This window comes from Leopardus geoffroyi, chromosome A3 (genome assembly GCF_018350155.1).
Source record: "Leopardus geoffroyi isolate Oge1 chromosome A3, O.geoffroyi_Oge1_pat1.0, whole genome shotgun sequence".
In the NCBI taxonomy this organism is placed as follows: Eukaryota; Metazoa; Chordata; class Mammalia; order Carnivora; family Felidae; genus Leopardus; species Leopardus geoffroyi.
Genome location: NC_059336.1, coordinates 74,320,134 through 74,346,408, shown reverse-complemented (window position 1 = coordinate 74,346,408; position 26,275 = coordinate 74,320,134). Strand labels below are relative to the sequence as shown.

The following is a 26,275-nucleotide window of genomic DNA, read 5'->3' as shown; positions in this document are numbered from 1 at the left end:
TAAGATAATGTGTTTTTCAGTTTTAGAATTTCTATTGGTTCTTTTTTATGTCCTTAAGTATAATTATAAGAGCTATTAAAGATCCTTGTTTGTTAATCCGGGATCTCAATTAGCTTGGGGCAATCTCTATTCATTGTCTTTTCTCTGAAGAATGATTCCCATTTCTTATTTTTTTGTACGTTGTATCTCGGATGTTGTGAATGATGTGCTGTAGAGTTTGGACTACATTGTGTCCCTCTAAATGAGACTGGATTTTTTTTAAGTAGGCAGTTTTATTGGCTAGACCTTTATTGAGGCTTCCTATATGGTCAAATATACCTTCCTCTTCCTGTCCTCCCCCAGCACTTTTAGTACAGTGCTTTACATAGTAGTCTGTGATGTTACACCTTTGCATTATTGAGATTTACACATAACTCTAATATTTATAAAATGAATAAATGTTTACTGTGTTAAGTAGCATGACAAGCTTTGTATAGAATTTGTCCCATTTCTTTAATAACTAATTGGGTTCTTCAGATACTTTATTTTCTTCTCATTGTTAGTAAATTAAAGCCTGACAATTTTTTTTCTTATTATTTTAGGTACTTTGTACTGTTACATTTGATTCATTAGAATCCAGTATTAAGTCAGACCGAATTATAACAGCCATAAAGTAAGTTAAGTTTTTTGGTAAGTTATAAGTATGTTGGTATGTTCTAAAACATACATTTGGTATGTTCTAAAACATACGTTTGATATGTCTTGAAGTTGTGGTCTTACAGCATATAATTGAAGCTCATAGTATATTATTCATTATTATTTATGTTTTTTTTGAGAGAGAGCGCAAGCAGGGGAGGGGCGGAAAGAGAGAGAGAGAGAGAGAGAGAGAGAGAGAGAGAATCTTAAGCAGGCTCCATGCCCAGTGCAGAGCGCAACATGGGGCTCCATCTCACAGCAGTGAGACCATGACCTGAGCCAGAATCAAGAGTTGGATGCTTAACTGACTGAGCCACCCAGGCTCCCCTCATTATTACTTTTTTAAACCTATATATCTGTACTTTATTTTTCTGTTTACTTAATGGTGATTTTAAGGTATTTTTAACATGGGTACATTTATTCTCTGTCTCTAGAACCATTTCTCAGGAGAGATATAAGTAGGTTTTTCTATTACAAACCAGAGAGCAAATAAATAAGCAAGAGTCCCAGTTGCTAAAAAGAATCTGGAGGCTGTTAATAAGTAAAAAAAGCTTTATCTAATCCCAAGCCACGTTGGAATTTGTGTTCAGAAATACTTGGCTCTCCTCCTCTTTTCCTAAAAAATCAGCAATAATATCTTGCTGATCAATTTTAGATGATGAGAATCTGTGTTACAGTCTTCACCAGCGTTACTGCATCAGTCCTGGGACTCATAGCCACAGTTCTTTTCTTTCCTCAGTGCCTAACAGCATTGCTTCCCTTTCCCTTGGTTAAGGGTCTCAGAAGACCATAAGACTCTCTCGCACTCTTCCTATGAGGATAATCCCTAGTATTTTCAGGATAGCGTTGCTAATTGTTTTTCAGTTTTCTGATAAAATTGACAATGCAGCTGTGTGTATAAGGTGAGATTGTTCATTGTAATCATAATCCTTTGGGGGGGGAGCTTTTATACTTTGTATTTTAAATTCCCATCTGAGCCCCAATTTGGTTGCCCTGCCCTTTTTCACTTTGACTCCTTTCCCTTCTAGGAGGCAACACAGCTTCATAAGAAAGAGCACTGTGTTTGGCCAGGGCACTTCTTTATGTTCTAGTCTTAGGTCTGTAACCTATGTTAGTGAGAGGGCACACATCAGTCAGCCATGCTGGTTTTTGGTTTCTTCATACTTGTAAAATGCAGGTGCTGGGCTAATGATCCATATCCTTCTCTCTAGCCCCCCAAATCTATTATTCCTTTAGTCTTCTAGAGTCAGGTTTTTATATTTCTTTTCCCAAGACTGTGGCTTATGATTATGCAGATTTAGCCCTAATCCAGGACTTTTTAAATACTCAGCGGAGAGAGGTATTTTTTGTAATTAAACATCCACCCAAAGGGGACACTATTTGAGCTAAGACCCTATATATGCTAGTCTTTTCTTCAGTTAAAGATAAATCTGGTTTCCTACTTCAGGAATTGTGTTTCTTCTCATCCTTATTTCCCCCCACTGTTCTAGACAGAGTCATAACAGTTCTCATTTCAAACCCTGAAAAAATCTGCCTCTCTGATCTCCTGATTGCTCTCCCATATATCATTTCAGTTATTGATCTTCATTTCACATGTTGACTGGGAGAAAGATCATAATTCTGAGATTTAACTAATGTGTTTAAACGTTTGAGATTCTCTCAGTAGTTACAAATGCTTAAAAATAAATGTCTACTGTCTTTAGTATTCAAATTGAATATTAAAGTGCTTATAAAGCAAAATTATTCTCTAAATCTGTGTAAAATTCATTTATAAGTCCCAGAAAAAAATACTGTCTCTGACATTCATCCTTCTAGTTCTTCTGGTTTTCAATTTCAGACCAACTCTTTAATACCTAGTTATTTTTTAGATACCCTTAAATCTTTTTAAGTTCTTTGAAATTATGTTTTTGTATCTATGTGATGTTTTTAATATTATGCTTTTTGTTTGTAGTGGGATAAAAGATAAAAATTTCATGCTGCACTATGAGGTAAGATAAATTTTTTCCCCAGTATTTTACTATGAAAAATTTCTGGGATACCACAAAGTTGAAAGAACTTTATAGTGAATACTTATATGCCCACTACTTCGGTTCTATTAATATTTTACGGTGTTCGTTTTATATATCTGTTAAGGTGGATTTGGGGGGGCGCCTGGGTGGCTCAGTCAGTTAAGCGTCCGACTTCGGCTCAGGTCATGATCTCGCGGTTTGTGAGTTCGAGGCCCGTGTCGGGCTCTGTGCTGACAGCTCAGGGCCTGGAGCCTGCTTCACATTCTGTGTCTCCATCTCTGTGCCCCTCCCCCACTTGTGCTCTGTCTCTCTCTATCAAAAATAAATAAAATGTAAAAAAAAAAATTTTTTTTTAATAAAATAAAAAAAGGGGGATTTGGGCACTATTGTTTTCTTACATGCAGAACGGAATTTAGAGAGCTAAGCCATAGTCTTCAATCAACAACTTCATGTTCTGAATCATACATAAAAGTTAAAGTATAGTAGACAGCTTTGTTTTAGTCAAGAAAAAGTCATACCCATTCACATGTGTGAAGCAAAACTGGGACTTTTCAAATACCTCAAACGACAAATCACCTTCTCCCTTTATAGTTCATTTAAATGTTCATATTTTTACCCAGTTGATAAATAGTAAAAGAACTCTAAGGTGGGCGCCTGGGTGGCGCAGTCGGTTAAGCGTCCGACTTCAGCCAGGTCACGATCTCGGGGTCCGTGAGTTCGAGCGTCGCGTCGGGCTCTGGGCTGATGGCTCAGAGCCTGGAGCCTGTTTCCGATTCTGTGTCTCCCTCTCTCTCTGACCCTCCCCCGTTCATGCTCTGTCTCTCTCTGTCCCAAAAATAAATAAACGTTGAAAAAAAAAAAAAAAAGAACTCTAAGGTATTTGATATTAAATTACTTTATGTGAAATTATTATGAGTTTGTGATTGACTTTATTTACAACTAATCCTAAGGAACCAGACACTATATATAGCATTTTAATTTTAGTATTTGAAGCATATATGCAGGGAGGCTGGTATAAAAGTAGCAAGTCTCTTCACTTTTGAGTGACCATTATTGGCTGCCCAGAATCCCAACATGTCAATTTTATTGAGTCTGCTATAAATAATAGAGAACACTTCATGTAGACAGTAATTGCTAGAGAATATCCAGAAACCTGGAGATTTTCACAGGTTTTCAGTCCCTTATAAATACCCTGTTCTGGATATACCCAGATGTTATAGAAGCCAGAGAGGAATTATAACTGAGTGAAGCATATCCTTCATTGTGAGCTACACAGCACATGACAGTCTTTTTAAAAGGGCAGTTCTGAAAAATGCAGCTCTAGCTGATTACTGGGAAAAGAAGTGGGGCATGAAAAGGATATAGGCTGTTACTGCTGTATCATTTGATTTTTTAAAAAAAATTTTTTAAGTGTACTTATTTATTCTGAGAGAGAAAGCAAACAGGGTAGAGGCAGAGAAGAGAGAGAGGGAGAGAATCCCAAGTAGGCTCCACCCTGTCAATGCAGAGCCCAATGTGGGGCTCAAACCCACAAACTGTGAGATCATGACCTAAGCTGAAATCAAGAGTCAGACACTTAACCAACTGAGCCACCCAGGTGCCCCTGCTATATCATTTCATTTTTTTAAAACTTTTTATTGTATAATGAAACACAGATACTGAAAAACCTATAAAAGGATGGCATAATGAGTTTTTATAAGGCAGAGACCCTTACAAACTACCACCCAAGGTAGAGAGTAGAATGTTCCCAGTCACCCCAGAAACCTCTCCATGCTTTTCATCCTAGTCTCAATATCATTCTTTCCCTAAAAATAACTACTCTGCTAAGTTTTATAGTAATTACTTCCTTGCATTTTTAGTGTACATCCCTAGACACTATAGTCTTGTCCATTTTTTTTTTTTTTTAATTTGGGATTTCTCTTTTAATCTATAGGTTTCTCCTCCAGTACATTCTTTTCTTTTCAGTCTGTCTGTTGAAGTCCCAGAGCCATCTGACCTGTAGAGTTCCCCACAGTCTGCATGTTGCTGATTACACACTCATGGTGCAATCCAGCAAGTTTCTCTGTCCTTCTATCTCCTGAAAATTGACTGCATTCCTGAAAATTGATGGCTAGATCCAGAGGCTTGATCAGATTCATGTACCATCATCACTCCTTTTTATTTATTTATTTTTCTTTTTTTTAATTTTTTTTTTTCAACGTTTATTTATTTTTGGGACAGAGAGAGACAGAGCATGAACGGGGGAGGGGCAGAGAGAGAGGGAGACACAGAATTGGAAACAGGCTCCAGGCTCTGAGCCATCAGCCCAGAGCCCGACCGGACCGCGAGATAGTGACCTGGCTGAAGACGGACGCTTAACCGACTGCGCCACCCAGGCGCCCCGCACCACTCCTTTTTTTTTTTTTTTTTTTTTTAAATTTTTTTTTAATGTTTTATTCATTTTTGAGACAGAGAGAGACAGAGCATGAACGGGGGAGGGGCAGAGAGAGAGGGAGACACAGAATTGGAAGCAGGCTCCAGGCTCTGAGCCATCAGCCCAGAGCCCGACGCGGGGCTCGAACTCACGGACCGCGAGATCGTGACCTGGCTGAAGTCGGACGCTTAACCAACTGCGCCACCCAGGCGCCCCCGCACCACTCCTTTTTAAAAATACTTTGTTAGGGGTGCCCGGGTGGCTCAGTCAGTTAAGCATCTGACTCTAGATTTCAGCCCAGGTCATGATCTTGCACACACGAGTTTGAGCGCCACATGGGGCTCTGTGCTGACAGTGTGGAGCCTGCTTGGGATTCTCTCTGTCCCTTCTCTCTCTGCCCCTACCTCACTTGCACTCTCTCTCTTTTTCTCAAAATCAATTTTATTAAAAAATTTTTTTTTTAATTTCAATGTTTATTTATTGAGAGAGACAGAACTGAGTGGTGGAGGGGAAGAGAGAGAGGAAGAGACAGAATCTGAAACAGGCTCCAGGCTCCAAACTGACAGCAGAGAGCCTAATGTGTGACTCGAACTCACGAAACATGAGATCATGACCTGAGCCAAAGTTGGATGCTTAACGGACTGAGCCACCCAGACACCCCTTAAATAAAAATATTTTGTTTAAGAAACTGGAATTCCAAATTTTTATGGGAAATTTCCCAATATTTTAGATGACTGCAACTAATTCATATTCCTTTGAGATACTGTATTGGTCAAATAAAATAGTTTACAACCTCTGACTAAAAGAAAACCCTTACTGAAAAAGATCTCTATTTCCTCAGTGTGCATTTTTTTTAATTTGTATATTTTTTTTTATTATAAAAATGTAATACTTTGTCATTGTTATTAAGTCCCCATAACCATCCATGTTCCTCTCTGGCTCATATACACACTAGATATAGATACCTTTAGCAGTTTGTTTTATATTTCAGATATTCAGACATTTCTACATATATAAATCTACTTTAAAAAAAAATGGGATTCTACTGTTTTGTAACTTTTGTTATTATTTTGGTAATATAGGTTAGATATCTTTCCATGTTGGTTGTTTATGTATATGTGTTTATTTTTTTAAGTTTCCTCCTTATGCAACTAATGAAATTGGCAAAGTCACTGGTGTGAACAGAAGAGAACTTGGGCACGGTGAGTACAAATCTGTAAACTCAAATGGTATTCTTAAAGAGACTTAATACATTTATCCTTATTATTTTCTATTCTAATTTAGGTGCTCTTGCTGAGAAAGCTTTGTATCCTGTTATCCCCAAGGATTTTCCTTTCACCATAAGAGTCACATCTGAAGTCCTAGAGTCAAATGGTAGAGTATTAATATAAATTTTTTCTAGTCAAAAAGACCAAACTCTCTCTATATATTCTTTTCATAATTAATGTTACATTATGCTTATAACTACAGTGCCCAAGTCCATTACAAAAGAAAAATGTGTTTAATCATATACTGTCTAATCTGTTCTTAGTCAATGAGATGTTTCTAAAGCAATATAAAGTGAATATTTCTCATGATCTTTTATAACTTATCCAGTTGGGGATGTTTATTTTTAGAATAAACAAGGCCAGCTTACAGCAAGAAAGCACCAGAAGAGAGTGATCCATTTGGTAGGGGACACCTATCATATATCACAGATACAAGTAAATAGCAGAGAGAGTCTGAATTATAAGAACAAATTTAAATTAAAATTAAGTACCCAGGTCAAGGCAAGGTATGGTCATTAGAGATAGAAAGATCACAGGGGCGCCTGGGTGGCGCAGTCGGTTAAGCGTCCGACTTCAGCCAGGTCACGATCTCGCGGTCCGTGAGTTCGAGCCCCGCGTCAGGCTCTGGGCTGATGGCTCAGAGCCTGGAGCCTGTTTCCAATTCTGTGTCTCCCTCTCTCTCTGACCCTCCCCCGTTCATGCTCTGTCTCTCTGTCCCAAAAATAAATAAACGTCGAAAAAAAAAAATTAAAAAAAAAAAAAAAAGATCACAGAGATCTCAAAGATATATCAGACATAGATCAGATAATATTTTTAAAAAACAAAAACACCCTCTGAATTTAAATTAGAGACTTTCTGTTCTCTACTGGGTGTGACTTAGGGTCCAGTGAGAGAGCCAGAGCCTGTATCTTTAATTGACATCTGATTAAGCAACAAAAGAGGTGTGCTGGTTTTTGTGGGAGGTTTCTTAGAATCTCCTATAGCATTGCTACCCAATATAACTTTATGTGATGATGAAAGTTATTTCTGCTATGCAGTTTAGGGACTGAATTTATTTCAGTTAACTTAAATTTAGTAGCTACATGTAGCTACATGTACCTATCATACTGGATTGTGTAGTCCTGTAGTTTGTGGTTTAGCACAGCTTGTGTTAATTGCTTTTAAAAAGAAAGGAGTATGGAGGTTCCTTAAAAAACTAAAAATAGAACTACCCTACTACCCAGCAATTGCACTATTAGGCATTTATCCAAGGGATACAGGAGTGCTGTTTCGAAGGGACATATGCACCCCCATGTGTATAGCAGCACTGTTAACAATAGCCAAAGTATGGAAAGAGCCCAAATGTCCATTGATGGATGAATGGATAAAGATGTGGTGTATATATATACAATGGAGTATTACTCGGCAATCAAAAAGAATGAAATCTTGCCATTTGCAACTACGTGGATGGAGCTGGAGGGTATTATGCTAAGTGAAATTAGTCAGAGAAAGACAAAAATCATATGACTTCACTGATATGAGGACTTTAAGAGACAAAACAGATGAACATAAGGGAAGGGAAACAAAAATAAAAACAGGGAGGGGGACAAAACAGAAGAGATTCATAAATATGGAGAAGAGGGTCACTGGAGGGGTTGTGGGAGGGGGGATGGGCTAAATGGGTAAGGGGCACTAAGGAATCTATTCCTGAAATCATTGTTGCACTATATGCTAATTTGGATGTAAATTTTAAAAAATAAAAAATAAATAAAAAGAAAGAAGGAAAGATAACTGAATATGTACAAGGAAATAACCAATATAACAATTTTCAACACTTAAAAAAATCAGTATATTATAAAGCAAGTATTTTTCTTTCCATAGGATCATCTTCAATGGCATCTGCATGTGGTGGAAGCTTAGCATTAATGGATGCAGGTAAAAGGATTATGTCTCAAAACTACTAACGCTTTATATGGATTTGATTAGTATTAAATATAGATCTCTTTAAAATTGGGTTTTACTGGGGCGCCTGCGTGGCTTAGTCGGTTGAGCATCCGACTCCGGCTCAGGTCATGATCTCGCGGTCCGTGAGTTCGAGCCCCATGTTGGGCTCTGTGCTGACAGCTCAGAGCCTGGACCCTGTTTCAGATTCTGTGTCTCCCTCTCTCTCTGACCCTCCCGCATTCATGCTCTGTCTCTCTCTGTCTCAAAAATAAATAAACGTTAAAAAAAATTAAAAAAAAAAAAATGGGTTTTACTAAGACTTGGAGAAGTCAGATTACAGATTACCAAACTAAACTAGAGCAAGATCAAAGTACACCTTCAACTATACAGATATCTACTAGAATTCTTATCTTTGGCAAAAAGCAGAACACTGAAATTATTTACTTGCCTTGGGGATGCAGTGAGCTTTCTCACCTTCCAAAAGGTAAAGAGGTCTGCAGTTGATTCCATTCACTAAGGAAGTTTGGATCACCAAGCAGAAGTATTTAGGACCCATAAAAGAAAGTAACCATGTAATCTTCTAGTCAATTTATGCAAGATAAAAGAAGAACAATACCACCCATAGAAGGGTACACAGGATTTTAGGAAGGAAGACTGCAGGTGGTTCAGTATAATCTCTGGGTCTAAAACACCAAAAGGGAAAGAGTCAACATGTTAAGAGGCTCTGAAAACAATTCCTGCATCCCACCAATGATGCCATTCAGAAGAAAAAGGAACCTAAAGATACTCAAGAGGCCATACAAGGAGTTCCCTCTAAGTTCACACATTTATAGTACAGAGAAATGGATAGAAAGGATACCATAACCAAGAATGAGATGAAAGAATGGTGTGAATATGTAATAACATTATCTAGAAAGATGAAAACTTAAGCCAAAGCAAAAAAAAAAAAAAAAAAATGCTAAAGGCAATTTTCAGTTGTGTTTAGTGGAAGGAAAACAGAATCTGATATTTAAGGTTGCTGTTTTCACCGTCATGCATTCATTCAACAAATCTTTACTATATGTCACTCCTGTGCCAAGTACTAATCTAAGCCCTTGGGACACAAAGATGAACAAAATGAAGTCCTTGTCCTTGTGGGTCCTGAATTCATCAGTCTTCCAATTTCATATTGGAAAACACAACATATTCTCAAAAAGGTGAACTGAAAGATAAAGTAAAAAGAGAGAGCCTTTAACTGCATTAAATGAATTCAGATCTTTTGGTCTAGACAAAAACCCAACCTAAAAAGACGATCTTCAGGATGAGAAAACTGACCTATGTTGGCAGTATTTGAAAAATCAGAACGTGGTATACCAAGGACACAAAAAGCTTTTAATTTTGAAAGAAAGGAAAGTATTTTCTGTAAAGCATAACTCAGTGAACTTGACTGTGGAAGACTCTTAAATAGATTATGAAAAGAAAGGTGTATAAGTGTTTTTAGGAAGGAAGGGGACTGTGAAGAGAAGGGACCAGAAGGGACTGACTTAAAACATGTCATAGTAAACTAATGTTCCATTTTTCAAAAATAGTACTAGATTTGGAGCAGGGGGTGTGGGGAATGTTGCTTATGCTATGTATCTAGAGATACACAGTTTATGATCTTTCTGTAAATGATGCAGAAATTGAGGTGGATGATAGGTGCAGCTTCATAACTGGTGGAAGGATGAGCAGAGGAGATAAGAGAATCAGATCAGTATGTTGGAATGAGACCTCAAGTGGAATGCTTGAGGATACTTCATTCTAAACCCTGTCCCTTTCAATGTTTTTGTTACTGAACTGAGAAAACTGGCCTGCTGATAAAAATGATACTGCTAAAAAGGAGTAGGTAACCGATATGTTAAATGACAATTTTGATCTCTAAAAAATGTAAAAAACAGGATTGAAAAAAATTTAATTTGACAAGAAGGAATGTCAAGTCCTGTGGGAAAAGCCAACAAAGTGTATACAATTCAACTCAAAACCTGAGTGCTTGCCACGCCCTATATCAGGCACTGTCCTGTGCTCCAGAGATACAAATGGTACCTATTTTTTTTAAATCTTACAGGTGTGAAAAATCCAAAGACACTAACAAATCAGAAAGATAATACAAATAGGTAAAAGGCATAAATATGTACAATATGGATGAAGAATTAGATTGAAGAAAATTTGCTTCATAGAGACAGCTACATTTCATCTTGTTCCAAAGGTTGAGTAGTTTTTGATCTGTCATTAGGAGCAGGGACCATATTTCATTTGAAGGGAACAACGTGTATAAAGTTAGAAAGCAGTATAGCGTGTTTCTGAAATGTATTTGAAAAAAATACTAAATTGGGACCAGATTTTAAAGGTTATTGTTATGCTAAGGATTTTGAAATTAAAGCTAGTATTTAACAACTCCGTATTGCGTTCTATGAACTAGTGTTCCTGCTGGATATTGATTATTGAAAATTTTTCTGTTCTAAAGTACATTTGAGCAGGGTTAAGCAGGTTTATTTAATATGAGTTAAAGAAACTTTAATATGCTAGTATGAATTCTGAATCTCTAGAAATAGGATATATACTATTTCCCTAACCTTTTTGACCATAGAAATGTATAAAAATTTCTTGAAAGGAGATAATGGGGAACTCAGAGAATTTTATGTAGATTTGATTTGAATTTGATTTTTTTTTAATCTGATTTTTTTTTTTTTCTTTTTGGTAGTTTTTCCCAGCTTAGATGTTAGCCCTGGAGGATGAAGTAGGAGAGAATGAGAGCTGGGGGGAGACACTAAAATTTGGGAAACTAGACAGGGAGAATGCTGTCAGAGCAAGAAATAATGTGAACTTGGACTAAAGGAGTAGCAATGGATGTTTCAGTATTTAGGGGGAAGGACAACTTTCTAAAAAAAAATATTTAAAGGATAAACTATCAGATCTTTGTGACTTCATGGGATATAGGACATGAGGAAAGAACTGTTGATTCTGGCATAAATGTCTTAGTTGCATTCAACCAAGATAAGAAAGGCAAGACAAAAAGGATTTATTGGGGGTAATTACATTTTGAATATACATATATATATTTAAGGTGCTTTTGGGACATTTAGCAAGAGATGTCCAAGGCAGATTATTGGGTATACAGATGTAAGGCTTTAGCAAAGAGAAGTAGGCAGGCGAGAGGGATTTTTTAGGTCATCAGCATTATAGGTGATGATTAAAAACCATGGGCATAAGTGACATTACTTAGAGAATATGAAATGAGATTCCCCTGCCCCCCTGCCACACTCCTTTATAATAAATTCCAAGTGATTAAAAAAAAAAAAAAAATGCTTGGGGTGCCTGGGTGGCTCAGTTGGTTAAGCATCCAACTTCAGCTCAGGTCATGATCTCACGGTTCGTGGGTTCGTGCCCCGCATCAGGCTCTGTGCTGACAGCTCAGAGCCTGGAGCCTGTTTCAGATTCTGTTGTCTCCCTCGCTCTCTGCCCCTCCCCCACTCGTGCTCTGTCTCTCTCTGTCTCAAAAATAAATAAACATTAAAAAAAATTTTTTTTTTAATGCTTATATAAAAATGAAACATTGAAGATTTTATCAAAATCTTAGGAAAAACCATTTTAGGCAGAATCCAGGAACCATCATTGCATATAAATTTAAAATTCTGTACAGGAAAATAAATCACAATAAACAAAGTCAACTGACTAGGAAATAATCTATTTTTATATTTCCTATAAACATTCAAAAGAAGTTTAGCCCTTCTCATAAAAACAAGTCAAATTAAAAACAATAAGCTACATTTTTACCCTTTATCTGAACAAAGGTCAGGAGATTGGATGGGAATTAAGAATGTAGAACCTCAAATACTGCCAGTAAAAATATAAAATGCTACACTCTTTGGAAGGCAGTTTGACAGAATTATAATAAATGTAAACCCACACACCCTTTGACTCAGTAATCCCACTTCTGTTATGTGGCCTATAAACCTATGGGGGGAGTACTCTGCAGCCATTCAAAAGAAGAAGGTGGAGCTTTGTGTGGCATTATGTGTCAATATCCAGGGTATGTTATTAAGTGAAAAAAACAAGGTGCAGGATAGTGAGAGCATTCAGTATGCTTCCATAAGTAAAGAAGATTACACTACAATTCATATTTGGGCACAGAAATTTTCTGGGAGGATACACAAAACCTCATGATGGCTTTCATGGAAAGGTAAACTGAGGGGTTCAAGCTAGAAGAATTTACCAAATACATGGTTACTTTTCAAAAAAAAAAAGATAAACACACCAAAAGCAAAAAGATGGATGGATTCTGTTAGGAGTTAAGGTTGCTATGTTTATAGAAGTTTTTGCTGAGAACAGTAATTACCTGTTAGAATTGTCTTAAGGGGCTTTTATCGTATGCTTAAAAAGAAATGAGGTAGTCAGATGACCTCTCCAACTTACTTCTGGTGATTGTCAATTTAAAACACTATTCACCTACATTAAAATAAATGTCAAGAGTATGATAGATATGTGTGTTAGGCTGATATACACATTACACACAAGCTCTTTTTCTCAACTATAGGAGTTCCAATTTCATCTGCTGTCGCAGGTGTGGCAATAGGATTGGTCACTAAAAACAATCCTGACAAGGATGAAATAGAAGATTATCGATTGCTGACAGATATTCTGGCAAGTATATCCACATTTTCAAATATTTAAGAGTGAAGATTGTGCATTTTTATAAACAGTTTATAAACATTGTATGTTTAGAAGAATAATAATTACTTGAGAAATAAAGGTCCTTGTGCTTACTTTCTTCTTCTGAATACTAGCCTTGAATTTTATAGGATGTGAGTAAATATATATATATATATATATAGTAAATATATATATATATATATTACACTATAAATATTCATAATGGCTCACTTTAGGGTGATTGTAAATGAATCCTTATGCATTTATGTGAGGAACATGATTTTAAAGTGATTTTGTGATGAAATAGTTACAACTTAAAGTCACAAATGAGAAGCAGTAGTTAATGTAGAAGACACTTCTTTGTTTTTAGTCTCAGAAGACATGGTTTACTTCTAAAGCTTTTTTTTTTAATTCTTCTACAGTAACTGGGTGAATTTTATTTTTGTTTAAAACCGTATCATACTTTATTAAATTCTTTCAGGGAATCGAAGATTACAATGGTGACATGGATTTCAAAATAGCTGGCACTAATAAGGGAATAACTGCATTACAGGTATTTTAAAACCTATTTTGTTTCACCTGTATAATACTTAAATAATGTCATGAAGTAGTATTTATATCATTTTTTGGCTTTTCCATCTTAGGCTGATATTAAATTACCCGGAATACCAATAAAAATTGTAATGGAGGCCATTCAACAAGCCTCAGGTAAGCTAACCCAGTGTGCCTGATTCTCTTTCCATCATTGTTCATTTGTTCATGGCAACTATAATTCCCATTAAACTTATTATTAAAAATGGGTTTGTTTATAAAATACCACTTTAGAAAATGAAATTTCTTGTAACAACCTTTATGAGAGACCAGAGAAAATTCAATTTTTATAGGATTTATGGACAAGGGGGATTATAAGTAGACTTGTAAAGGTAATTAGGATATGAAAAGCTTTGTTTATTAAGTTAAAGAATTTGGGTTTTACTCTGGAAAAACTAAGAATGCTGCTATATCTGATCTCATTTATTTTATATACGGTTGACCTTTGAACAATGTGCTCAAACTGCATGGGTCCACTTATATGTGGATTTTTTTTTTTTTTTTTTAAGTTTACAGCAAAGGCATTTATTTTCTACTGCCCATCCCAGTCTCCATCCAACCAACTAAAGGCATCTCACACAAAGGTCATGCCTGCTATACTCTTGACTATCCTGAGAGGCCTTCTGAGGCCATCAGCAGCCCCCCAGGGGGCCCATAATTGTGCTGGGCTGAAGATCACCCAATGTGCTGAGAGGGTGGTCCTGTTAAGCACCCAGGGCTGGCTGGCAGAAGCCTCAGCTGAAGGAGGAGCATGCCCAGAGGGCAGGACAGCACTGCATAGGAGTCCCTGCACAAAGTCTTCAGTGCTTGTGGGGTTGGGGAGGGACCCACTCCCCACCATGGCACCTTGGCCTCAAGGAACCCCTGGAGACCAGTGCACTCACAAGTGGCCACAGGTGTCAGGTGAATGGCCATGGGACTGTGGTACATGCCCAGGCAGATAAGGCAGCTATACTTTGTCTCCACACAACTGTTGCTACCTGCAGGCCACCCAGAGGTTGCCACTACTGAGCCTAGGCAATCAGGCTATGAAGCTCTGCCATTCTACAGGGAGCCCCCATCCTAGCTAAGCTACCTGATATGCCTGTGTACAAATATTTTTCAATAAACAAACATACAGTATTGTAAATGTATTTTCTGTTCCTTATGGTTTTCTTTTTTTTAATTTTTTTAATGTTTTTTATTTATTTAGAGGGAGGGGGGCAGAGAGAGCAAGAGAGAGAATCCCAAGCAGTCTCCATGTTGTCAGCATAGAGCTCAACCTGGGGCTTGAACTCATGGACCATGATGAGATCATGACCTGAGCCAAAATCAAGAGTCGGATGCTCAACTGACACCCAGGCACCCCATCCTATGGTTTTCTTAATGACATTTCCTTTTCTCTAGCTTACTTCTTTGTAAAAATACAGTGTATAATATATATAACCTACAAAATGTATTACTTAACTTTTTTGTTATGGATAAGGCTTCCAGGCAACATAGGCTATTAGTAGTTAAGTTTTGGGGAATCAAAAGTTAGACACGAATTTTCTAAGCAGGGGTAGATGTCCCTAGTCTATAGTTGTTCAAGGTCAACTGTAGTTATAATTTTTATCATGTTTTTATCTCTTGTAGTGGCAAAGAAGGAGATCTTACAGATTATGAACAAAACTATTTCAAAACCTCGAGCATCTAGAAAAGAAAATGGGCCTGTTGTAGGTAACGCATTAAAATTATTTATTCCATGATAAGGTAAACATTAATATATAAAAGTATGTTATTACTTTTAAATTTCCTTTAACTCCATACATAAAACAGAAATATTATAAATACTTCCATAGTGAAAATGCTTTAAATTTGGGGAGATATTTTTAGACATTAGAACTTTCAAAAACTTTAGTCAAATAACTATTTTTCTATTTTACATGAAATATTTTTACATGTGTCTAAGTCAAAAAAAAATCTTGACTGATCAAGACATGTTTTATATTCATATACATATTTGAGTTATTTATGATTTTGTCTGTACTACATTTCAGAAACTATTCAGGTTCCATTATCAAAAAGGGCAAAATTTGTTGGACCAGGTGGATATCACTTAAAAAAGCTTCAGGCTGAAACAGGTGAGAGTTGTATGAAGTTTGGGGGTTTTAATGCTAGGCCATGTAAGGGTCCATTTCATCTCTATTGTGATGCTCCAAAAATATGTTTAAGAAAAGAACAAGAGAAAAGAATGTAACATTGACATGTCTTTACGTTTTCTGTATGCCTCTTAATAAATCAGCATTCATCCTTAACTGTATTCAAGAAGGATCACCTAGAATTCATCAGTTTCTTTGCAACATTTTAAAATTGAACATTTAGAAAAATGTTTAGTTTTCAACTTTAGAGGATTTTGCTGTAATCTTCTATTCTGTTTTTCACTTAGTCTTATTTAAGCTATTTTATTTAAAGAGTATGTATAGAAATAGTATACTTTGTTTTTTCTGGAAACAATCTAAGTTACCTAGTACTTACCAGCTTTGAAGTTATTGAGGGAAAATGAGAAGCAGAGTTGCCTTAACCAGCTTTTTAGTTGATAAACTGACATAATTTCATCCCTTACCCGTCTGTTCATCACTCTAAAGGGTAAGAGAAAGAAGAAAAGGTGAGGAAAACATTATAGTATAGTTTCTACTCATAATTAAGAGAGCAAAGCCAAACCTTCCAAAACTAGAACTTATATATGCTTTCTCCTGCCAAACTGTAGGCTCCAAGGGCACAGGAACAGTGACTCACTGTTGTTTCCTTAGGGCTTAGCACAATGTCTGATACATAGCAGGTGTGCAATATGTATTTATTGGTGAATGAATCCTATCATTCCTAAAGCAGTGACTAAATACAACACAACCCTGCCCAGCTATTTACAGGTCAATCCCTTGCTGTCACATCTACTTTTTTTTTAAGCTTATTTATTTATTTTGAGAAAGAGGGAGAGAGAATCCCAAGCAGGTTCTGTGGTGTCAGCACAAAGTCCAGTGTGGGGCCCCAACTCACAAACCATGAGATCATGACCTAAGCCAGAACCAAGAGTCAGACACTCAACTGACTGACCACCCAGGCACCCCTCACATGAGCAAGTTAACTTTAATATGTTAAATTATCTTTTTAAAAGGAGTAACTATTAGTCAGGTGGATGAAGAAACATTTTCTGTATTTGCACCAACACCCAGTGCTATGCATGAAGCAAGAGACTTCATTACTGAAATCTGCAGAGATGATGTAAGTATAGATCTTATAATACTTTTTTCTTTTCTGTTGCTGTTTATTAATCTTATGACTTATTTTGCATTTACAGCAAGAGCACCAACTAGAATTTGGAGCAGTGTATACTGCCACAATAACTGAAATCAGGTAATGCTTTTCTGGTTTTTATAAGATTTATAAGTGCACATTAACTTCACATTTGCATTATGTACTTTGAAAGTATAAGGTATTTAGATTTTATGTCAATTACCATAGAATCATTAATTATTTTTAAGGTATATTTTATTTTCTATACTAGTTTGTTTTCAGTAAGATTTCAGTTTGATTCAGTAAGTTTCTGCGATTGTACTAATATATTCTTCTAATATATTCTAATATATTCTTATATCTGAATTGTTTTCTTAAACCAAATTTCCCACCATTTAAATCTTCTAATAGTAAACAGGCCCAGAAAAGACCTAGCAATATTTCCTTTTTCTTTCTTCTTTTTCTGGTAGTTTCTTGTTAGTTTGTTGTAAAGATAGTATTACTTAATGCCTAAGGAGCACATTTTTTAAAATGTCAGCTTCAACATCAGCTTAAAAGATTGATTTTCAGAATGAGAAAATCCACTATCTAAGAAGAAAAAAAAACTATATCAGATGTAGCCTGAATGTTCAAAGTGATATGAAATGAATAATAAAGAATAAAAACCAAAGGAGGGGCACCTGAGTGGCTCAGTCAGTTAAGTGTCTGTCTCTTGATTTCAACTCAGGCCATGATCTTACGGTTATAGGTTCAAGCCCCTGTGTTGCCAGCATGGAGCCTGCCTGTGATTCTCTCTCCCTCTCTTTCTCAAAATAAATACATAAACACTTAAAAGTATAATAAAATATTTAATGTCATTTCAAAATGTTTTGGGAAATACGATGAAAAGAAATACAGAAAAATATACAATTTAAAAGCTTGTCCTTTTTATCTTTTCTCTGTACTTTGATTCACAAGTATTTAAATATGGGTTGTATGTTCAATTGAAAATATAAGTTAGAGAATCCTACTTTTTATTGTGTGTGTGTGTTTACTTTGTTCCCATATGAATACATAATCAGTTTGATTATCAGTACATACACAGATATTACTATTTTAACTAGGCTTATTTCCTTTTCAGAGACACTGGAGTAATGGTTAAACTATATCCAAATATGACTGCAGTACTGCTTCATAACACACAACTTGATCAACGAAAGGTAAAAAAAATAAATAAATAACTTGATTATTTTTAAAATTGCCTTAAAGGGGCGCCTGGGTGGCTCAGTTGGTTAAGCATCCGACTTCGGCTCAGGTCATGATCTCACGGTTTGTGAGTTCAAGCCCTGCGTCGGGCTCTGTGCTGACAGCTCAGAGCCTGGAGCCTGTTTCAGAATCTGTGTCTCCCCCTCTCTCTCTCTGACCCTCCCCCATTCATGCTCTGTCTCTCTCTGTCTCAAAAATAAATAAACGTTAAAAAAAAAAATTAAAAAAAAATATAAAACTGCCTTAAAATAATCATAGTGAAATTACCTGGGTTGATGAGGATTGTGTACTTTCTCCAATACTAGCCTAAATAAAGAAAACTAAAAATGACAAAAGGTTCTTATACTCTTTAACACAGATGTTTATATTTGTTCTTTCATGATGGAATAGAAACATTCTTGAGTATTACATCTAGAGTTAACACATGGCAGTTAACTACAAATATCTAGTTGTAGCCCTGTCTTGCCACTTTTCTTGGCCAACCAAGCATGGCAGGATAAAGCTAAAAATACGAAACTATTCAAGAAAACTATGGGGGGGCAGAGAATAGGAGTATTTGGTTTACCAAACCTTGAAATATAAAGCTATACAGAATAAAACTGTATTACTGACCCAGAAATAGACAATTTATGCAACAGAAAATAGAGACCAGAAGTCATTCAGGTATATGCATGGGAACATAATACATTCTAAAAGTTGCATTTTCAGTCTGTGAAGAAACAAAGATTATTCAATAATTCATATTGGAGTAGCTGATTTGCTATCGACTCTTTTTTTTTTTTTTTTTTAAATGTATATTTTTGAAAGAGAGAGTGTGTGAGTAGGGGAGGAGCAGTGAGAGAGGGAGACACAGAATCTGAAGCAGACTCCAGGCTCTGAGCTGTCAGCACAGAGCCTGATGCAGGCCTCAGAATTGTGAACTGTGAAATCATGACCTGAGCCGAAGTCAGACACTTAATGGACTGACCACCCAGGTGCCCCTGATGTCTACTTTTTTTAATACCAAAATCCCATCTGCTTTGAGGAGCTGTTAAAAACAAAAAAACATTTTAAGGTGATGAGGGAAGAAAAAGAAAATCTGGGCATGGGAGAGTGGGGTTGAGGAATGACACTAGCAGAAAATTGGGATATTTTAATAATATTGGGACTGGGGAAATAGTTTTCAGCATGATATCAAAGCCAAAAATGTAAATAAATTGATTAAATTTGACCTTTTTTTTTTTTTTTTTTTTTTTTTTTTTTAAGTATATGGCAGAAGGGTGCCTGGGTGGCTCAGTTAAGTGTCCAACTTCAGCTCAGGTCATGATCTCACTGTTTGTGTGTTCAAGTCCCGTGTCAGGCTCTGTGCCAATAGTGCAGGACCTGCTTCAGATCCTCTGCCTCCCTCTCTCTTTGCCCTTGCCCTGCTCACACTCACACTCTGTCGCAAAAACAAACATTAAGGGGAAAAAAGTATGTGGCAAAATTAAGCTGAAAGGCAAGTAGCAACTTAGGGGAAAAAATGTATATAACATGAGAGAGGTTTCATATACAAAGGGATTATATGGATCAGTAAGAAAGAGCAATAGCAATAGCAATTGTTTTAAATGCAAATAAAACTAAGTTACTATTTTTCAGCTTTCAGATAGTTGAAAATTCCCAGTGTGGGTAAATATATGGTAAAACAAATGGACATTCTCATATACTTCAGATACTGTTGACAGGATTGGGGCAGACATTTTGGAGAGTGTTTGGTAAATGTGTATGAGTACCTTTGGCCCTAGAAGTTCAACATTAGGACTTTGTTTTGAGAGTATAATTTGAGTAAATGAATACACAATTGTTGAAATAATAATTACCTACAGAAAGGTTGAAAAAACAGTACACTGAACACCCACATACCTTACACCTAGATTCAGTAATTATTAACATTTACAACACCAGAATTGAAAACATTAAATGACCATCTTTAGGATATCAAACAAATTACATAATTGAATACTCTATTGTTTCATACATTGATATAAAAAGATGTCCTCAGCCCTCAACAAGTACAAAAAGATCAAGATCGTACCATGCATATTTTCAGACCACAATGCTATGAAACTCAGAATCAACCACAAGAAAAAATTTGGAAAGGTAACAAATACTTGGAGACTAAAGAACATCCTACTAAAGAATGAATGAGCTAACCAAGAAGTTAAAGAGGAAATTAAAAAGTACATGGAAGCCAATGAAAATAACACTACAACCCAAAACCTCTGGGACGCAGCAAAGGCAGTCATAAGAGGAAAGTATACAGCAATCCAGGCCTTCCTAAAGAAGGAAGAAAGGTCTCAGATACACAACCTAACCTTACACCTTAAAGAGCTGGAAAAAGAACAGCAAATAAAACCCAAAACCAGCAGAAGGCAGGAAATAATAAAGATTAGAGCAGAAATTAATGCTATTGAAACCAAAAAAACAGAACAGATCAATGAAACCAGAAGCTGGTTCTTTAAAAGAATTAACAAAATTGATAAACTCCTAGCCTGTTTGATCAAAAAGAAAAAGGACCCAAATAAATAAAATCAAGAATGAAAAAAGATCACAACCAACACAGAAATAAAAACAATAATAAGAGAATATTATGAGCAATTATATGCCAATAAAATGGGCAATCTGGAAGAAATGGACAAATTCCTAGAAACATACACACTACCAAAACTGAAACAGGAATAGAAAATTTGAACAGACCCATAGCCAGTAAAGAAATTGAATTAGTAATCAAAAATCTCCAAAAAAAACAAGAGCCCAGGGCCAGATAGCTTTCCAGGGGAATTCTACCAAACATTTAAGTTAAGAGTCAACACCTCTTCTCTTAAAGCTGTTCCAGAAAGTAGAAATGGAAGGAAAACTTCCAAATTCTTTCTATGAAGCCAGCATTACCTTGATTTCAAAACCAAACAAAGACCCCCACTACAAAAGAAAACTATAGACCAATTTCCCTGGTGAACATGGATGCATAAATCCTCAACAAGATATTAGCCAACCAGATCCAACAATACGTTAAAAAAAATTATACACCACGACCAAGTGGAATTTATACCTGGGATGCAGGGCTGGTTCAGTATCCGCCAATCAATCAGTATGATTCATCACATCAATAAAAAAAAAAGGACAAGAACCATATGATCCTCTCAATAGATGCAGAGAAAGCATTTGACAAAATACAGCATCCTTTCTTGATAAAAACCTTCAAGAAAGTAGGGGTAGGAGGATCATACCTCAAGATCATAAAAGCCATATACAAAAGACAAATGCTATTATCATCCTCAGTGGGGAAAAACTGAGATCTTTCCCCCTAAGGTCAGGAACAAAACAGGGATGTCCATTCTCACCACTGTAAAAAGATGTCCTCAACATATTATTGAATGAAAAATTAACATACTATAAGACAAGCTCAGTAAGGTCCATTTTTACAAATGTAATACACACTAAGTAGACATTTGAATACTTGTATTAGCAGTAGTGATCTAAAAGTATAGAGGTCTTCAGTAATTTTTGCTATCATCTGAATACTTATGTATTAAGTCTTTATCAATAGATTTTATAATCAAAAAAACAATAAAGCTGTTTCTACTTAAAAAATGTGTACTACTATGGATATTAGGAAATTATATACAACAACTAATAGATTAACATGTTCTCTTTCAGATTAAACATCCTACTGCCTTAGGATTAGAAGTTGGCCAAGAAATTCAGGTACTTGTATTCAACTTTTTACCCTTAATGTTGTAAATTATATCCGAAGTTTGAATTTTTTTTTTTAAGTAAGCTGAAAGAATCAAAGCAACATCTGTGATTTACATTATTTATATGCTGTGCTTTTTAAACTTTAGGTTTGCTCTTAAATAGACTCACTAAAGATTTAAGATGCAATTCTTTACCCTAGCTTATAGTTTAGTTAGAACAGTAGTCCCCTTTAGAGCTTTTAAAAATATATGAGGTCAATGATGACTGTGCAGTGATTTGCAGATAGGACAGGAGAACCCTGAAAATGTAATAACTCTGTTGAAGGCCTCGAATGTCATATTTGAGGAGTTGAGACTTTAATTGCTTCTACACTGCTTAAGGCTAAAAGTTTTTAAGTTTGATGAAAGCCATGTTGTTTGACCTTTTCTATAGTCTTTTATGAGTGGATAAAGGAAGTCATTGCCAGTCTGGTGTGGTTTGGTTTTGTTTCTTTTGTTTTATTGTTCTTCCATACCACATTCCAGCTACACCTATCATCCATGACCCGGGTAACTAAGGTTTCTAGTTTATTCCCAATCTGTAGTCCCATTGTTCAAGTAGCCTCTGGAGAAGAATAAAAACTAAGATATATCTGTATAAGATTGTTTTTTTAACATCGGAAGGGACTTTAAAACTGCCACAATTCCCCCTGATTTGTGTTGTCTAAGGTCAAGCCAAATAATCTCCAGTGTGATAGTCCTTTTTGAGAAATAGTGTAAATGACCCAAGCATAATCCTATATAGTTTGTAGCACCATTAGGCTCAGAAATCCCTTATCTAGAATCATTGACCATGGCTTTCACTGTTCTTCCAGTGTAGAGACCTGGAAGGCACAGATGTGTCTAACAGAAGATTATAATTGGACAGCTAAATGCTGGTCTCTTCTTTTTTTATAATCACTGTTTAACCAAATTATATTTATTAGCATATACCTCTACTTAGCACTGAGCTATGCTTTCAACAGACAAGTAAAAACATTAATCAGTGTTTTATTTGCACTATGTAAATTTAAATATCTTCTAATTTGGATGTCAATCACTGTACTATAACTTTCAAACTAAATTTGTTTCTTTAATATAGGTGAAATACTTTGGACGTGATCCAGCTGATGGAAGAATGAGGCTCTCACGTAAAGTGCTACAGTCTCCAGCTACAACTGTTGTCAAAACTCTAAATGACAGAAGTAGTATTGTAATGGGAGAATCTGTTTCACAGTCATCATCTAATTCTTCCCAGTGATTTGGTTGTTTTAAAGAGAATTCTAGAATGATATTCTGTAGAGCAAAATTTCAGTAGTGTCTTCTAATGTATAGATTTATATATAGTATAAATATATTCTAATGATTTGTATTAAAATGCTCATTTTATGTGGTCTATTTTTTTATTTTAAGAGTTACTTCTATTTTTTATTTATGTTATAAATGAATAAATATTAAAACTAAACCATTTATATACATCTTTAAAAAGATTGCCCTTCAGTTCCTATAATTCCAAAATAGCTTAAACCTTAGAAGTAATAGGTAACATTTGCTACTGTAATGGATCTCTTCCTACATATCTTCTTTTCCTTCTTTGTATATAGTTGTGACAGTTTACCCTTGGTCATGTAATAGCTCACCTCTGCACAAGTGCTGTTCTTGCCTACAACTTTCACAGACCGGGACTTGCCGTATTCAAAGCCAGTTTCTTTAGTACAGTTACCAGATATAATAAGGAGGTGAAGAAGCTAATTTGATCTGTTTTTTTAATGATACACCATCTTTCAAATTGGTCACAAAACCATAAATGTAGTGGAATAAATATTATAAATGGGATCCTAACTAGAATGAGGGAGTACATTTTTCAAATTTAGCAAATATATTTAGAATATTTAGAAAATACAGGAAAATCATTTACTCATCAAAAGGATCTAGGTCATTTTTTGTGTATGTTGCTCACATAGGTATGTTCCTGGTATAAAGGATGGAAAGACCTTGATTTTCAGTTAATGTTTGAAACAGTCCTATATAAAGGCTGTTGACATAATTATTAGTAATAGCTATAAAATGTTCATTTCCATGATTTCATTTATCACATAATCCACAAAAAAGTGAATAGCTGATGGAAGCCATAATTTAGAATATGCAATCCTTCTATAACTCTGATAAAATGTTTGTATATTCATGACTCATACATAGTTTATAAAATACTGAAAATTTAGTCAAATATTTTTTAAAAGTATTTAAGTCCATAAATACTGATTATATAATATTTATTATATATTAAATAATATATAATTATGGTAGGCACATTTTCTGAAATACTTAAGATTAATTGAAAATGACATTAAATATAAACTATATGCTTTGTACATTTGATTTTTCTCTAATAGTGACCAAAATCTTTCATTTCTCACTTTGCCTTCTAAGACCTAAACTTTAATGGTAGAATTTCAAAATAGTAATTTATGTTTTTCTTAAATTTCTATTTTTCAGAGGGACTCCCAAGTACTACTACTAGGAGAAAAATGAAGCTAGTTCTTAAAACTCTGGTTCCATAAAGTGACAATACAGCCCACTAACAAATCTCCAAAAAGATTCCATTAAACCAAGAGCTTACACTTTATGTCTGAACTTTTATTTTTGTCTTCAAATATTGATAGTTTTCTCTATTTTCTTTTTTTTTTTTTAATTTTTTTTTAACGTTTATTTATTTTTGAGACAGAGAGAGACAGAGCATGAACAGGGGAGGGCCAGAGAGAGAGAGGGAGACACAGAATCTGAAACAGGCTCCAAGCTCTGAGCTGTCAGCACAGAGCCCGACGCGGGGCTCGAACTCACGGACAGTGAGATCATCACCTGAGCCGAAGTCGGATGCTTAAACGACCGAGCCACCCAGGCGCCCCAGATAGTTTTCTCTATTTTCCATGAAGTACTTCTAAAAGTGCATTTAGTTCGTTGCAGTTGGTTGAGGATCCGACTTTGGCTGAGGTCATGATCTCATGGTTTATGGGTTCGAGCCTGGCATCCAGCTCTGTGCTGACAGCTCGGAGCCTGGAGCCTGCTTCACATTCTGTGTCTCCCTCCCTCTCTGCCCCTCCTCCACTTGGCACTCATTCTCATTCTCTCTCTCTCTCAAATAAAAATAAACATTAAAAAAATGGAAAAGTTGAAAAATATTTTAAAAAATGAAAGTGCATATAATTATATGCTAAAAATGCTATAAGAACTAAAATTGAAGTGCCCATCTTTGGTAGTTCGTGCACTACAGGTACGTACAAGACTTTTTCCTTCATATTCTTAGTTATTGTGATAACCCCTTGCCCATAAATTACAGTTTGTATACAATCATTTTTTCTTCTCATAGAGTATCTTACACTTCCAGATTTAAGATAGTAGTATAAATATATCTTTCTTAGCTCAATTATGCCAAGCATAGTAATCATTCATTTATTCAATACTTACTCTGTTCCAAACACTATTAATGTATCAGTATCAAAACAGATGAATCAGTAAACATTTACAGATGTATCAGTAAACAAAACAGATGAAGTTCCAATGCTCGTTCTAATGGATGGAAGCCAACAGTAAAGTATATAGCATAACAGCTAGTAGGTTCTTTAAAGAAAAACAACTGGGTAAAGGGATAAAGTGATTAAGAAAAAGTACTATTTTATAGCACAAAAACAGACACCTCGATCAATGGAGCAGAATAGAGAACCCAGAAATGGACTCATAAATGTATGGCCAACCAATCTTCAACAAAGCAGAAAAGAATATCCAATGGAAAGAAGACAGGCTCTTTAGCAAATAGTGTTGGGAAAATTGGACAGCGACATGCAGAAGAATGAAACTGAACCATTTTCTTAAACCATACACAAAGATACATTCAAAATGGATGAAAGACCTAAATGTGAGACAGGAAACCAAAATCCTACAGGAGAAACAGGCAGCAGCAACCTCTTCAACCTAGGCCACAGCAACTTCTTACTAGACATGTCTTCAGAGGCAAGGGAAACAAAAGCAAAAATGAACTATTGGGACCTCACTGAGATAAAAACCTTCTGCACAGCAAAGGAAATAATCAACAAAACTAAAAGGCAACCAACAGGTATTTCCAAATGATCTATCAGATAAAGGGATAGTATCCAAAATCTGTAAAGAATTTATCAAACTCAACATCCAAAAACCAATCCAGTGAAGAAATGGGCAAAAGACATGAAATGAATAGACACTTTTCCAAAGACTACATCCAGATGGCTAATAGATACATGAAAAGATGCTCAACATCACTCATCATCAGGGAAATACAATCAAACCCACAATGAGATACCACCTCACACCTGACAGAATGGCTAAAATTAACAACTCAGAAAAAAAACAAGATGTTGGTGAGGATGCAGAGAAAGGGGAATACTTTTGCACTGTTGGTGGAAATGCAAAGTGGTATAGCCACTCTAGAAAACAGTATGGGGTTCCTCAAAAAACTAAAAATAGAAC

At 35.7% G+C, this 26,275-nt stretch overlaps 1 protein-coding gene across 2 annotated transcripts in view; it reads left to right on the top strand.

Annotated features, from left to right (window-relative positions):
- The window catches only part of PNPT1 (polyribonucleotide nucleotidyltransferase 1), a 48,774-nt gene extending 25,610 nt beyond the window's left edge, over positions 1–23,164 (top strand). For both annotated transcript variants that reach the window (XM_045446109.1, XM_045446110.1), the window contains exons 14-28: positions 582–652; positions 2,627–2,663; positions 6,233–6,299; positions 6,382–6,471; positions 8,226–8,279; positions 12,841–12,947; positions 13,438–13,509; positions 13,601–13,664; positions 15,162–15,245; positions 15,566–15,649; positions 16,681–16,787; positions 16,864–16,919; positions 17,920–17,998; positions 21,720–21,767; positions 22,878–23,164. In XM_045446109.1, the coding sequence (XP_045302065.1) occupies positions 582–652; positions 2,627–2,663; positions 6,233–6,299; positions 6,382–6,471; positions 8,226–8,279; positions 12,841–12,947; positions 13,438–13,509; positions 13,601–13,664; positions 15,162–15,245; positions 15,566–15,649; positions 16,681–16,787; positions 16,864–16,919; positions 17,920–17,998; positions 21,720–21,767; positions 22,878–23,036 (1,179 nt within the window). In that variant the 3' untranslated portion in view covers positions 23,037–23,164. The remainder of the gene's footprint in view (positions 1–581; positions 653–2,626; positions 2,664–6,232; positions 6,300–6,381; positions 6,472–8,225; positions 8,280–12,840; positions 12,948–13,437; positions 13,510–13,600; positions 13,665–15,161; positions 15,246–15,565; positions 15,650–16,680; positions 16,788–16,863; positions 16,920–17,919; positions 17,999–21,719; positions 21,768–22,877) is intronic.
- The last annotated feature ends 3,111 nt before the right edge of the window (positions 23,165–26,275 follow it).